The sequence below is a fragment of the Bufo bufo genome, chromosome 4 (genome assembly GCF_905171765.1).
Source record: "Bufo bufo chromosome 4, aBufBuf1.1, whole genome shotgun sequence".
Classification (NCBI taxonomy): domain Eukaryota; kingdom Metazoa; phylum Chordata; class Amphibia; order Anura; family Bufonidae; genus Bufo; species Bufo bufo.
The window spans coordinates 509,843,338-509,859,012 of NC_053392.1; the positions used below are offsets into that span (position 1 = coordinate 509,843,338).

Here is a 15,675-nt window from a genome sequence, read left to right on the forward strand (position 1 = left end):
CAAGGAGGCCACATTTTTCAAAGTCCAGATGATGTAATTAAATGAATAAATATGTCCAGTTATTAGCATTACTCCCATCATTTGCTGCACTGGTAGGACATGTACTACTCTCACACAGCAGGTAAAGTAGGTTCTGGCTGCTCCTACTACTAGGAGGCTGTCACAATCACTTAGAGCCACCAGAGGGCGCCAGAACACCACGTTGTCCGTAGGAAACGGAGGTGCTGCAGAGTTGATAGCACGAACAGAGTGCTCGTTCCACCCAGCAGAGCGCAATGAGAGCTGTAATCCAGAGGGTGACTAAGGCTAGTGTTACCGGTAAGTGCTGGCCCCCAGCCTGCGACCTACAGCACCCTGAGGTACAGGGCGGGCAGCTCTGTCACTCGTGTGTTACTGGGAAGAAAAGTAGTGTCTCCTCCCAATGCAGTGCGCCAGGAACCGGCTGGCGGGGAACTTCCTTCCTGTGAGCAGTGACATGGGGTTAGCAGCTGGGCAATGGAGGCTGAGCTCATGGCAGGCTTCCCTTCATAAGAACGTGTCAATGCACATGAAACATCACCTGTTCTATTCAGCCAGTGCCTGCCAGTTATTTCTGCTCCTGGGAAAGCTGGGTGACAACCAGTTAGACACCGGGCAGAGCCCACAGAGGTTGTCATCCAGCCTTCCTACAGGTGTACATATGATGCAGTGGAACAGCTTTGCCTTTCTGGAGGTTGGGAAATCTGGGTAGGGGTATATTCAGACAGAGGATTTGGGGGGGGAGGTTTAATTGTGGATAAATTTCAAAAACCCGGACGAGTCTGCGCTGAAACTGCCTCCCGTTGTTTTCAAAGTAAGGCCGCGCTCATGCGGCTGACGGTTGCCACAGGGTTTTCAAGGCCGCACCAAGAATGCGCAGGTGCGTTACCGCGTGGACCCTTTGCAAAGCCGGAGCCTTTTTGCCCTTTAGCTCAATTTAAAGGGAACCTGTCATCTCCCCAAACCATCCCAAGCCGCCAGCAGTGTGTTTCTTCTGATGATGCCTTTCTTCCTGAAGGCAGATGCAGCAAAAGTACTGAAAACGTCGTTTTATCCCCTGCCGGCGCGCTTCTCCACACATGCTTGAAGTCACAGGGGCAGCGGCCTCCTTGCTTCAAGTCACGGTAACCGCACCCCCTTCCCTGCACCCCCTGCAGCGCTTATGCATAGAGTGCAGACCTGAGCATAGGAGCATTTCATGCTCTCCTTTGCTTTGTGCTGAAAAGGGCTTTTTCTGGAGATCCGGTGACGTACTGGGCTCTCCATGTGCAATCCAGGCAGAGGCTTTCGCCCAGCAGTAAGCCCTGTGAGGTCACTGGAACAAATGGGCGGGCTATAGCGCAGCCCTAGCCTGTAAAACAGCTAGGGCAGCATTAAAGCCCGCTCGTCAGTGCCGGGGATGTCACTGGGACCACTGCTAGGGGGAAGCCTCTGCCTAGCAGTGTAATAATATAAACAAAAAAGCCATTGCTCTGTGCGATATAGCGGCCCCAAAACTGCCACAAACCTGATACCTGCTGGTTTATGATGATAATTTTCCTTCTTCAGTCCGTTTCTGCAGAATGAAGCAAAAAAGAACTTCGCATTCAGATAGCAACAAGTCAAGCTGGGTCGTCTACCTCCTGTCTTGAATGACGCCTCACAGACCAGGTGGGCTAGTTCCCATGGCAGATTTTGTCAAAATCCACAGTGTACTCTGTAGCACAAACTAGAGGGTTTTTGCAGCAGTTCTTCAATTTATATGCAGCGGACCTGCTCACAGGTTAGCCCCATAGCGGAGCACTTGTACTCTGCCTTCGCCGTCGGCCCAGCAGAGTTGAACAAAGCCGCAGTGTGCATGAGTGTCCACCACTCCATTCAGGCCCCCGTTCTACTGACATTTGGGGGCCCCAGCAGTCAGACCCTCACCGATCAGACACTTATCGCCTATCCTATGGATAGGGGATACGTTGCTGTAATAGGACAACCTCTCTAAGCAGCGTTTGGCGCATGCACAGTTAAAGGCAAAGCCAGTACATCCGACATCACAGTGCCGAACAGTGCTTTACAATGCTTGTGATGACGTATCTGGTCTATGGGGCATCATTCAAGCCAGGAGGAAAACCCCAGCATGACTCCTCAAAAGGAGTAGCTCCACCCCCATGACTCCTTGCTGGCATCTAAATGCATCGGTCAAAGATCTTTCTCTTTATTATGCAGTAACCATCAGCTTAAAGGGTTTCTGTCACCCCGCAAAACTCTTTTTTTTTTTTTTTTGGATAGTTAGATTCCTCATAGTGCGATATAGGAGAATATAATGCTCTTACTTACTTTCATGCGGCCGATTCTTTATAAAACGAACTTTTATAATATGTAAATGAGGGCTCTACCAGCAAGTAGGGCGTCTACTTGCTGGTAGCTGCTGCAGAAATCCGCCCCCTCGCCGTGTTGATTGACAGGGCCAGCCGTGATCTCCTCCTCCGGCCGGCCCTGTCAGTAATTCAAAAATCGCGCGCCTCGCGTCATTCGGCGCAGGCGCTCTGAGATGAGGAGGCTCGTCTCCTCAGCACTCCCTCAGTGCGCCTGCGCCGATGACGTCTTCTCTTTCGGTGATGTCATCGGCGCAGGCGCACTGAGGGAGTGCTGAGGATACGAGCCTCCTCATCTCAGAGCGCCTGCGCCGAATGACGCGAGGCGCGCGATTTTTGAATTACTGACAGGGCCGGCCGGAGGAGGAGATCACGGCTGGCCCTGTCAATCAACACGGCGAGGGGGCGGATTTCTGCAGCAGCTACCAGCAAGTAGACGCCCTACTTGCTGGTAGAGCCCTCATTTACATATTATAAAAGTTCGTTTTATAAAGAATCGGCCGCATGAAAGTAAGTAAGAGCATTATATTCTCCTATATCGCACTATGAGGAATCTAACTATCCAAAAAAAAAAAATGAGTTTTGTGGGGTGACAGAAACCCTTTAAGGGATAACCGGGTGTTGGAGGTTTGGGGAACTAAATTCTAGTCACAGGTGCCACGGAAATCAGCCACATTTGGCCATTACCCCCATTTATCGGCCATGAAAAGGGTTCTCTCACCTGCAATCCACTAGTAGAGCTGCTGACGGCCACACCGTTACTTTTCAAGGGAAATGTAATATTAGGCTCTGTTCATACTTAGTTTTTTTTTCTTTTTCAGAGGTGCCAACTTATGCTACTATATAGACATACAGTGGCATACATTGCCCCTACAATACCAATGTAAAGCAATGTTTTACCGTATGCCTCTGCATGGAGTACTGATACTCCATACAACAAAAGAAGGGTATTGATGTTTATCAATAGTAAGAAGTCAGTGCAACTGGACTTGTATTTTCTCTTGAAGACGTTTTGTTGCTTTCTTTAAAGGGGTATTCCCATCACAGACAATGTGACATATCGCTAGAATGATAGGTGCGGCTCCCACCTCTGGAAACCGCACCTACAATGAGAACGGAGTGGGGAGATCTGTGGCTGGAGGACCCCATATTTCCCAGGATCCATCCACCACCACGCGCTGCTCCCTGCTGCTCCCATAGAAGTGAATTGGAGCGCACCGCGCACGCGTGGCCCCTGCCCCCATTTATTTCTATGGACCTGCACCTATCAGACAATGGGGGCATTTCCTAGCGATATGCCCCCATTGTTTGTGATGGGAATACCCCTTTAAGGGGTTCTCCGGACTTTTTCTATTGATCACCTATCCTCAGGATAGGTCATCAATATCAGATCGGCAAAGACCATAGATGGCAGCAGCGGACAGGAAAAGAGACCGGAGACCGCACCGTCTCCTCAAACAATTGATTGGCGGGGGTGTCGGGTGTTGGACCTCCATCGATCTGGTATTGATGACTTATGCTGAGGAGAGGTCATCAGTATTAAAAGCCCGGACAACCTCTCTAATTATAATGAGTTGTACAAGAAACCTCAAGCATTAAATACTGGTGACATATAAAGAGTTTGAATAGAGGCGGATGGGTGTAACATCTGTTGTCTGCTACTTACAATGCTTACAGTGCGGTAGGGCTGGGCATTTATGACCTAAATCAAAATCACAATTAATTGAACATTTTAACTTGATTACAATTATTATGAGCGATCATTATTTTGCCCTCATAATCACTGACAACAAGGTTCGGATGCAAGGACTCCACTGTCTGCTGCTCGTAATAAAGGTTAAGCACACAGCGGGCATTGCATGCACACGGAGAACCAGCTGTCAACTTCTTCCTCCAGGACCAGTCTGCACAGCTTCCTTAAAACTTCTTCGCTACATCTTCTCCTACTATGTCACATCTGACACCCGCATGTTGGTGAAGTCTTTCAACGACGAGGATCTGGTGTATGTGGCGCAGAATTATTGAAAAAGCTACAACCTCACGCACATGTTGCAGGGGATGACGATTAGCATTCTAGCGAAAGTTGTAGTCAGGCCGATTGAAGCTTTGCAGACCAAGGAAGAAGTTGATTCTGTTGGTTTCTGGGGCCATGCACACAACACCCGCTGTGTTCTTAATTGTTATTACGAGAAGTAATGTGAGTAGACAGTGGTGTCCTTGACGGGGGTCCTCCAGGCAGCAGCAGCCTCCTCACCAACATCTCTACCCCCTCCCTACAACTTCCAGGGCACCCTGTTTTCTTCTACTCCATGAGCAGCTGGAATATGAGTTCTGCCCTGGCACATACCTTGGTGCCTTACTGTGTCTCACACTTCCCAGATCAGACTCTTTCCCATCTCGTCACATCGGCTCTCCCCACGCTGGCCAAACTGCGTAAGCAGACGGACTCTGCCCCTCTCATCTCCTGCCCTCTGTGCTGTATTTCACTGGTGAGTTTAGGGTGATTCCGGCTGTAACCGAAATGAAATGCCCGACATTGGCGAGATTATATCAGTTAGTGTGGCTACATTTCGGATTCAGTTATTTACGATTGCTCAGCCCTTGAATGGGGTACAAAGTATTAAAAAATTCAAATTTTTTCCCCACGATCCTGTTGTAATGCTTCCTAGATTTTCCGCTGCTTTCTACTTGCTGATCACACTTGACGTGCAGGCAATGCCCACTCAGCCAATCTTTGGTTGCTGCTGTGCTTGTCATTTCAGGCTTGTTGCGAGGGAGCAGAGATCATCGGGGCCGGAGGAGGGGCGGCAGGTTTAAAAGTTAAGTTTAGGGGGGCGCATGTGTGCAGCTCGCAGGGAAGACATACTTCTGTGATCTCCACTCCGCAGATATCCCGACATTAGCACCATCCTCACGGCTCCATTAGCACCTATTACCCATGCTTGGGTTCCAGAGGATGACCCACACAAAGATCAAAGCAAAACTTGCGGTGTGACGATGGGGAGTAGGTAAAACTGCCCACCGTACAATGTGGAGCAGATGATGTAGCAACTAGGCCAGCGACTGGGATAAGGGAGCAGGTAAAGTCCTAAAGCCTCCCTAATCCTCGCCCTAACTCCTCACCCTCTGAACGGACCTGGATGGTAGGACAGCTTATACCCAGGAAACCTAGGACCCTGAGTCGCCCTGATAATCCCTCAAATAAAAAAAGGGCAGCTACGACCTGTTCATCCCAGACACGGATGAACAGGAGTCTCCACCGGCCTAGCTGCAAGGAAAAAGAGGAGACTGTATACAGTAACTGGATCGGCAGGTAAGCACACCATACACTTACCTGCCCAGCAACACCGACTGGAACCTGAGCATGAGTACTGGTGCCCACACACCATAAAGGCCACAGTACAAACAACCACACTCAGGTATCCAGCACACCAGTTACTGCCTGGAAACCCCCATGCAAACAGGATGCATGGCGGCCCCAGGCAGAGCAGCATACAGACTTGTAGTTCCCCCTCCGGGGAACCCTGACACCCCCTTTCGGAGGCACACCACACAGGGAACATGTCTAGCAAACATGCTGGACTATAGACACCAACAGACCAGAGGAGACATCATGGTGACCTTGATGTTCCACAAGGTGGCCCTCAAGCACTGGGTACATAGTAGAGGCCTGGCAGGAGCACAGCTCCAGCACACAGCAAGGCTGGAGGAACACTGCACCCAGCCAACAGGCCACCGGTGATATAAACCTTGTGGCCACACCCTGGACACACCTAAATCCCCACCAGCTAGATAATTAACCCCTCCGGCACCAGACAGGAAAGGCCCCAGGAGAAAGCACCTACATGCAACCACAACATGTTGCAGTTGGCAACAGCATGCACGGCAACCGTGTCACGGCACACACAAAGGCCGTGACATGCTGGTATACCGACTCCTTCACAGACGCTGCCGGTGATATTCCAACTCACCAGGAACGCCATCATGTCAGACCCAGTGGTGTCTCCTTCTAGCTCTGCCTCATCCACACAAAGTGTTCACCCGGCGGAGGCTGTAGCTCTGGACCAAGGTCAGCTGGACCTACACAAGAATATAGCCACACTGTTCCGTTCTGAACTTTCACAGGCAGTGGCAGAATTTTCCAGCCAAATTCAGGACATAGGGAACAGAGTGTCTGACCTGGAGACGCGGACGGATGACATATAAGACTCAATAGGCGCAGACAGGGAAGATATAAACTCCCATGCAGCCCAGCTGGCTGCTCTTGAACTAAAGATAGAAGACCTAGAAAATAGGTCACGGAGGGGAACTCTGAGGATCTGGGGCCTGCCAGAAACTTTTTCTAATCTACCAACTACCCTGCTTACTTTATTTGAAGCACTACTTACACATGCTGAAGTGGGCCAGCTGAGAATGGATACGGTCACAGGGCGCTGGGTAAACCCCGCGCCCCGGATCTACCGAGAGACATTGTACTCAAATTCCATTACCCAGAGGTGAGAGACCAAATACTATCGGCAGCTCGGAACTTGTCCAACTTAAATGGTCTTCCATCATCAGTCCATCTTTATGCTGACCTGGCACCCTCAACGCTCCGTAGACGCAGGGAGATGAGACCAGTGACACAGGCCCTGTAAAAGGCACAAGTGCGCTACAGGTGGGGGTTCCCCTTTGCCCTCTCCTTTCAACTGAACTCTTGCACCCATATGGTCCACTCTCCGTCGGAGGGATGCAAAGTACTTCAGCGTGCGGGAATCCCACTGGAGCACCCACCTCCATCTACAGCACCTCCTAAATTTCAGCGCCCAGCCAGAGTATGGACCAAAGTACCAGTTACCACCTCTTCAGCATCCTGTTCTCCTGTTTCCTGAGTGGTGACCCTTGAAGATCATCGCACACTCCACCAAGTCTGCAAGGATGAAGAGCAGACTACCTTTTTCTTCTACCTCATGGGACCTACCCACTTCTTTCTTTTCCTCTTTCTAACTTATTCCTATACAGGGATTCGGCGTGGTGGACTTTCATGTTGCTCTCTACTCTGAGGCCATCTGGGGGGGTTTGGGTGGCAGGTGATGCTCCCGACCTCCCTCCATTTGACACACTCTTTCTTGCTGGCCTAGATAGGCATAGCTGCTTACCTAATTGTTTAGTGTTTATGCTCACTATGTTAACGTTTTATTGTTCTACTGTAATCCAGGGGTATATTCTGCATGTTCCTTTAAATAATCGCAGGTCATGGATGGGGGTTGGCTACAGGTTGGCTCTTGTGGGAGATGTGTACAATCCTCACATAAAATGTAAGGGGATTTAACTCCAAAACATGCAACCAACGTCCTCTGCCTGTAGGAGTCATCCCCTGTTTCTCAAAAGTGGGGCAGATTATTGAATCCCTCACTTACCATAGCCTTCTATGGTGTGGGGACCTCAATTTTGTCCTCAATTCTATTTTAGACAGTTATCCCCCCCCCCATCATCCCCGCCCGATCTCTCATTTGGCCCAAATACGCTGAGTGCTTGAATCTCTCTTCCTAGCTGATACATGGAGAGAGCACAATGGTTCACAAAGGAGTTATACCTACTACTCCCCGTCACACCAGGTATATACCCGTATTGATATGATCCTTACTTCTACATCTAGCCTACCCTATTTATTATACTTTAGGCATATTGTATCATCTTGGTCTGATCAGGATGTAGCTTTGGCTGAGTTTGCCTTCGCTGGCCCTAGTCATGCTCCGTATTCATGGAGACTGAATGAGTCTCTTCTAACCCGCCCGGTATTATATGATCAACTCCAAGCTGAGCTGCAGACCTTCTTCACTGAGAACGCTACACCTAAGGTCAATCCTATGTTATTATGGTTTACTCATAAAGCTTTTATTCAAGGCAGACTTGTGGGAGTGGCATCCCAATTAAAAAAGGAACGAGACTCCGCCCAGATAGCGCTGGAGGCTAAGCTAGGTAGACTAATACGAGCACATCAGCGGAACCCCTTTCTCTACCTTCTTAAAGCTGTAAAAGATACTAAATTACAGCTGAATATGCTGCTAACCAATAGTACAGAGAAAGATCTCCGATGGACTGCTTCCTACTACTATAAATATGCCAACAAACCCGATAAGATGTTTGCCCGGCAACTGAAAGCCAAGCAGAGGATTATTCAGGTCTTCCAAATCCACACCAGAAATGCACGTACTACCTGATACCATTTATGATACCTTTTCAGGCTTTCTGCCAGCAATTATATTCCAGACCCCCAGCGGGTGACTTCCTAACATCAATCCCTCTCCTTCAGGTTTTCCCCGATGCTCTGGCCATCCTCTGTGGACAAATTTCCGCAGACAAGGTGACATACACCATCAAAACTTTGAAGTTGGGTAAAGCCCCGGGACCAGATGGGTTATCTGCACTTTATTGTAAAAAATTTGCCCCTTTCTTGACCCCACATATTGCCCGATATTGTAATCATCTTCTACAGGGTGCCACACCTCCCTCGGAATTCCTTTCTGCTAGGATTACTGTAATACCTAAACCAAATAAGGACCCTTTGTTGCCTTCCTCAACCTAGACAATAACATTTTTACTTCGATTTTGGCTCATCGCCTTAACAAATTGCTACCAGACATTATACATAGAGACCAGGTGGGATTTATCCCAGGCAGAGAGGCCCCTGATAACATCAGAAAAATCCTGAATATAATCCATGAGGCCAATAGGACCCCTTGGCCATCTTGGCTCTTGACATTGAAAAAGCCTTTGATACCTTGGATTGGGATTATCTCTTGAGGGTTATGAGAGCTATGGGCATTAGGGGGTCCCTTTCTTCAAGCCATTCAGTCACTTTACTCTACTACTGAAGCCTATCTAAAACTTCCTGCGACTCACTTCTCACGTATCCTTATTCAGAGGGGCACACGTCAGGGATGCCCCCTATCGCCCGCCTTATTTGCCCTTGCTATTGAACCACTAGCAATCCACATCAGATCTCACCCTGATATTACTGGCTCCCTGTGGGAGGTCTAGAGCATAAATTAAGCCTATTTGCTGATCACCTCCTTCTTTCCATCACCAACACTGTTATATCCTTCCCATCCTTATTAAAGGTATTGAATTCGTTCTCCGCTGTCTCAGGGCTTTCTATTAATCATACCAAATCCGAGCTTCTTCTTTTTAACTTGTCACCCCAGACTACATCTCTCCTATCACAAAAGTTCCTATTTCAACTCAGACAAAATTTCATTCCGTATCTGGGAATACCTTTGCCTAACAGATTGGAAAGGGTATACAAAACTAATTACCCTACCCTGTATCGCAAAATTAGAGAGGACCTTAAAGCCTGGAGATCCCTCCCAGTATCCTGGGTAGGTAGGATTCATATTGTCAGAATGGTGGTCCTCCCCAGACTGCTATATTTATTCAGAACTCTCCCTGTACCGGTACCTAGCTCTGATCTAAAAGCTCTACAAACTGAGGCCCTGAAGTTTATATGGGCAGATAAACGTCTACTTATAGCTAGGCAAACAATGTGTCGCCATAAGTCCCAGAGGGGGTCTCTCAGTTCGGGACTTACTTACTACAAAGCAGCTAGGCTAGCGCAATTGTTCCTGTCTCACCTTGAACTTAAAGAGCACCCGCTGTGGATCTCGCTAGAACAGTCACTATTCACTCCACTGGTTTGGTCTAACCTCCCGTTTCCAACTACTATACGCACAAGGTCCCTCTTGTCTCACTACTCTTTACTACTCTGGAGGTCGATTAGATTTAAATTATCCCTACAGTCCAAACCTTTGCGTTCCCACCGGGGCTGCAGGCTCACACATTTAATTGGGGGAGATCTACACAAGTTTCTAGTCCGAGGTAAACTAATTTTGCTTGCTGACTTTAAGGACAGATATGACCTCCCCAGGAGGGAAATGTTTAATGCTAACCGGATCTTCTCTTTTTTACACTCCCTTCAGACTTCTAACGGCTCCTTTGATTTCACACCCTTTGAACGCCCTGTAACTTATTCTATACAAACAAGGTCTGTTATCTAGGATGTATGGGACACTTAATGGTGTAATTGAAGGCTCTAAACTACCATAAATGAAAGCATGGGAGGAGGATTTGGAGGTCGAATATTCAGCTTGTATGTGGTACCAGCTCTCCCAGACTCTCACTAAAGGATCTTGGCAGACCACTTTAGCAGAAACATCAATAAAGATATTGCATAGGACCTACATGGTCCCAGCTAGACTACATCGCATATACCCTGAGGTTTCTTCAAGGTGCTTCCGTGGATGTGATGAGGAGGGCACAATGTTTCACATATGGAGGGCCTGTCCAATTGTGAGGAGATTCTGGAGCCGAATATGCACTCTATTGTCATCAGTGTTGGGATGCCTCTATCCTACGTCTCTGCCCTTATGCCTCCTGGATGACAAACTAGGGTTGGACAATATCAAAAATATTCAGACGATAACAATATTAAAAAATTTATCGCGATACTGATATATATCGCGATAAATACCAGTTTTAAAGAAAAAAACACAAGGAAAAGTTATACTGTATGGGGCAGCCACAAGGAGACGTTACACTGTATGGGGCAGCCACAAGGAGACGTTACACTGTATGGGGCAGCCACAAGGAGACGTTACATTGTATGGGGCAGCCACAAGGAGACGTTACACTGTATGGGGCAGCCACAAGGAGACGTTACACTGTATGGGGCAGCCACAAGGAGACGTTACACTGTATGGGGCAGCCACAAGGAGACGTTACACTGTATGGGGCAGCCACAAGGAGACGTTACACTGTATGGGGCAGCCACAAGGAGACGTTACACTGTATGGGGCAGCCACAAGGAGACGTTACACTGTATGGGGCAGCCACAAGGAGACGTTACACTGTATGGGGCAGCCACAAGGAGACGTTACACTGTATGGGGCAGCCACAAGGAGACGTTACACTGTATGGGGGCCACAAGGAGAGTTATACTGTATGGGGGCCACAAGGAGAGGTTATACTGTATGGGGGCCACAAGGAGACATGATGATGAGAGCAGCAGCCACAAGGAGACATTACAGTATTGGGGGCAGCAGCGCAGCCGCAAAGAGACATTACAGTATGGGGGCAGCTGGCAGCAGCCATAAAAGGAGACATTACATACAGTATGGGGCTTGTGGGGGCAGCAGCTGCCCCCCCTCCCCATGTCTTATGGCCACCTGTGTGACACTGACTTGTCACCTGCCTGCCAGGCTGCCGCCACCATAATTCCTTCTTGTTCATCATGTCATGGGGAGGTACTGGAGGGACTCATGATGGCTCACTGCGGAGCATGCAGCTAGTGGCAGGCATGAAGTACTGAGTGGGCCAGGACATATAACTGGGGTAATGATAAACTCAGCCTGGGGGCGTCACCTGATTCCGACGTTAGACGTCGGTGGGCGGAGACAGCACATTCGGAGCAAGCAGGAGGAGCCGCTGCTGGAAGAAATTGGTAGATAATGATGGGGGAGGGCAGCCGCGGACTCAGTTTTTAAAGCGATGACGTCACGAAATATACCGCGGTATTTAGGAAGCAGCGATATCGCCATATCGCCGTTTTTTTAATACCTCGGTATATCGTGATACCGGTATATCTCCCAACCCTATGACAAACCCCCTTGGTTAACTTATGCCAAATTTAAGCTATCAAAGTATGTACTTTTAGCAGCTAGAATCCATGTAGCTTTCAAATGGCGGTCAACTTCACTTAGTTTTCAGGCAGTATTGGACAGAGTCAATAGGATACTTCTTTACGAAAGGCTTAATGCCATCTGCACAGACACCTTTTTGGCCTTTGAGAAGTTCTGGGAGCCCTGGTTGTCCTCCCATTCTATTGATCTTCGCTATTGTATTACCTTATAGCTTGCTTCCTTTTCCATGTGCCTTCTTACCATCTAAATATACTAGCCTTGTCTGGTGACACCTTGATGATTCCTGTGTGACTTCATTAGCTGTACTGTTTTAAAACCTCAATAAATAACCTTTGAAACTAAAAGTAAAGTTTATTCACTGTGCAAACCTCTAGCAGGAGTGAATAACAAGTCAGTGGATGGATAAAAGTGGAGCTTCACTGTAACTACTGACCATGTGTTTCTTGTAGTTGGAGAAGAACAGATCAGCTCCATTGGACGTGGTATCTGTGTACTGTTGGGAATATCAGTGGAAGACACACAAAAAGATGTTGACTATATGTAAGTATTTCTTTTTTTTTACTATTTATGAGATATTGACAGCTTGGGCTATGTTCACATCTATGCCATAGGCTCCAACTGGGGCTTCCATTGCAGATTACATCAAAAAGAGCATATAGAAACAGTGTCCAGAATGGTCCCCATTATTGTCAGTCGGTTCTGTTCAGGTCTGTTCGGTTTTGTGTCAAATCCGGCACTTTAGTTATTTTTGTTCTTCTGACAGAGCAGAACAACGGAAATGGAAATGCTGTAAGTCCCACTACCGGGACCTGCAGTTACTTCCAGAAGTCCCCTGAACCGCCTGATGAGGCCACTGGCTACTGCACCTTGGCATAGAATAAAACAGGTGACCACATGTGTGCACGGCTCCATTCATGTCTATGGGAATTGTGAAAACAAATGAGCACGTTTGCTTGATATTTTTTGTAACTCCATTATTGCACCTGACCAGAGACTGAAGGAATGGAAAGGTGCTACTTTCTGGAAATAGGTGCAAGTCCCAGAGGTGGACATATATGACATATGCTGGGGATATACGGTGCTCCAGTGAGTACTGCAGCCTCTTCCTAGGCTAGTGACGTCACATTCATTGGCCACATGGCCTAGGCGCCGTCAGTCCCATTCAAGTGAATGGGCCTGGGCTGCAATACCAAGCACAGCCACTATATAATGTCCAGCGCTGTGCTTGGTTAGGTGCCTCTGATCAGTGGGGGTACTGATCAGAGGGGGTACTGGTTGTTGGACCCCCACCTTTTAGGTATTGGTGACCTAACATGAGGATTCTACAACTTAAAAAACATTTTAAAACAGCAATCCGAACTCCGCTTCCTATTGCTGTTTTAAAATGTTTTTAAAGTTGTAGAATCGAAGCCCAAAGTTTTTCATCGAAGTCTTGTGAGACTTTGGACTTAATGAGTTTTTCCTTCGCGCAGCGCATACAGTTTAATTCTGTACGGAGACAGGTCTCCGTACAGCATTAAAACGAAGTTGGGGAATGAACCGACTTCGGATCTTGGATCCAAAGCGCGATTCGCTCTCTCTAGGCCATCAAACACCAGATATTGGGGTAAGGACACATGCAGCAGACAGTGCATCTAAAACCAGCGATGATGTCTCTCCTCAAATCAGCACAGATTTCAGTAATGAAATGAAATTTAGTTAAAGGTGTATTCCCATTTGGACATTTATGGCATTTTATACAGAAAGAATATGCAATAAATGGCCAACATCTATCTCAAGAACGGGGCTCAGTGTCGAGGCTGCTCTGAATGGACGGGTAGCCGCACACGATCGGCTTTCTCCATAGATGTGAGACCTGCACCTGTTGGCTATCCATGGCATATTCCATGTCTAGGTCGGAATACCCTTTTAATTAATAAGAAATACATTTCTTTTTAGCCCTGCAGGTGAAATGCTGTCTGTTTATTCCTTCCAGGATCAGAAAGATTCTGAACCTCCGGATATTTGAGGATGATAGCGGTAAACACTGGTCGAAAAGTGTCATGGATAAGCAGTATGAAGTGCTGTGTGTCAGCCAGTTTACCTTGCAATGTGTCTTAAAGGGAAACAAGCCCGACTATCACATGGCCATGCCTTCTGAACAAGCAGAGCCTTTTTATAATGACTTCCTGCAGCAAATGAGAAAGGCCTACAAGCCAGAGCTCATCAAAGGTAAAATTCATGAACATCAAGTTGCGCATTTGTGAACATAATGGTTGAGATTTATAAACCTAGTGCGAATGGTGACCTGTCACATATCAGTGGCGATCAATCATTAGAACTGTCAACTTTTCAAGAGGTTTTCCGAGAGTTTAGTATTGATGACCTATCTAGGTAATTAATATCTGATTGGTGGGGATTTTTACAGTATCCAGTAAAGGGAATGAGTTTTTAGCAATCCTCACCCACATGCTGTGGAAAAAAATCTGCAGTGGTGCAGATTTTACATCTGCAGCATGTCAATAGATGATGTGGATTTTCATTATGGATTTCATGCCTTTCAGTTCAGAGAGCAACTGTAACGCAGTCTGCTACAAAATGCAGTATTTGCTTGGAAGAAAGACGAGACAGAGGGGACATGATAGAAACTTTTAAATACATAAAGGGAATCAACTCGGTAAAAGAGGAGAGAATATTTAAAAGAAGAAAAACTGCTACAAGAGGACATAGTTTTAAATTAGAGGGGCAAAGGTTTAAAAGTAATATCAGGAAGTATTACTTTACTGAGAGAGTAGTGGATGCATGGAATAGCCTTCCTGCAGAAGTGGTAGCTGCAAATACAGTGGAGGAGTTTAAGCATGCATGGGATAGGCATAAGGCCATCCTCATATAAGATAGAGCGAATCGCACCAGGAAGGTTCGTACAGCCCCTTGGGCACTTTACAAGACTCATTTACATATCTCTAAAATATTTTTTTAAACAAAATAAAAGCACACAGCCCTATAGGACAGGTATATTGCGGACATGCTAGCGGCGATCTAGCCGTGCATGTCCACAGCTCTATAACCGGAAACGAGGTGACAGAATCCCTTTAAGGTTTATTTTGCTGTTTAAACCTTGCTGTGTTTTGAAATTTCACCTCCATCTTTCTTTAATTCTTGTGGAACACCTAAAGAGTTAACAAAGTTTGTAAAATCAGTTTAGAATAACTTGAAGGGTGTAGTTTCTAAACCGAGTGGTTTCAGTTATGTTAGACCCTCAAAGTGACTTCATAACTGAACTGGTTCTTTAACCGCCTCACGTCCGCCCATAGGATATAAACGTCCTATGGGTGGACGTCTATTTCTGACAGCACGTTTTAAAACGTCCTGTCAGAAATAGCAGCTGCACGCTAATCGTGCAGCTGCTGATCGGGTTGCCCGCTGTCAGTGACAGCAGGGCAACCCTAAGACAAGGCAGGGACAGTGCCCAGGTGTCCCTGCCTTCACGATCGCTGCAGACACAGCGCTCACCGAGCGCTGTGTCTGCAGAGCAGGAAGCGCTGTGCGCTTCCTGTTCCGGCCCGGCGGTCATGTGACCGCCGTGACCGGAGTGTGCAGGAGCTGTGTGAGGTCTCTCAGAGACCTCGATCAGCCCTGCTGTGAGGCTGTAC

General features: G+C 47.5%; 1 protein-coding gene across 1 annotated transcript in view; it reads left to right on the plus strand.

Annotated features, from left to right (window-relative positions):
• Positions 1-197: 197 nt before the first annotated feature.
• The window catches only part of DTD1 (D-aminoacyl-tRNA deacylase 1), a 171,223-nt gene continuing 155,745 nt past the window's right edge, over positions 198-15,675 (plus strand). Inside the window, exons 1-3 of the mRNA XM_040429685.1 lie at positions 198-318; positions 12,493-12,583; positions 14,019-14,254. Of these exons, the coding sequence (XP_040285619.1) occupies positions 276-318; positions 12,493-12,583; positions 14,019-14,254 (370 nt within the window). The 5' untranslated portion in view covers positions 198-275. The remainder of the gene's footprint in view (positions 319-12,492; positions 12,584-14,018; positions 14,255-15,675) is intronic.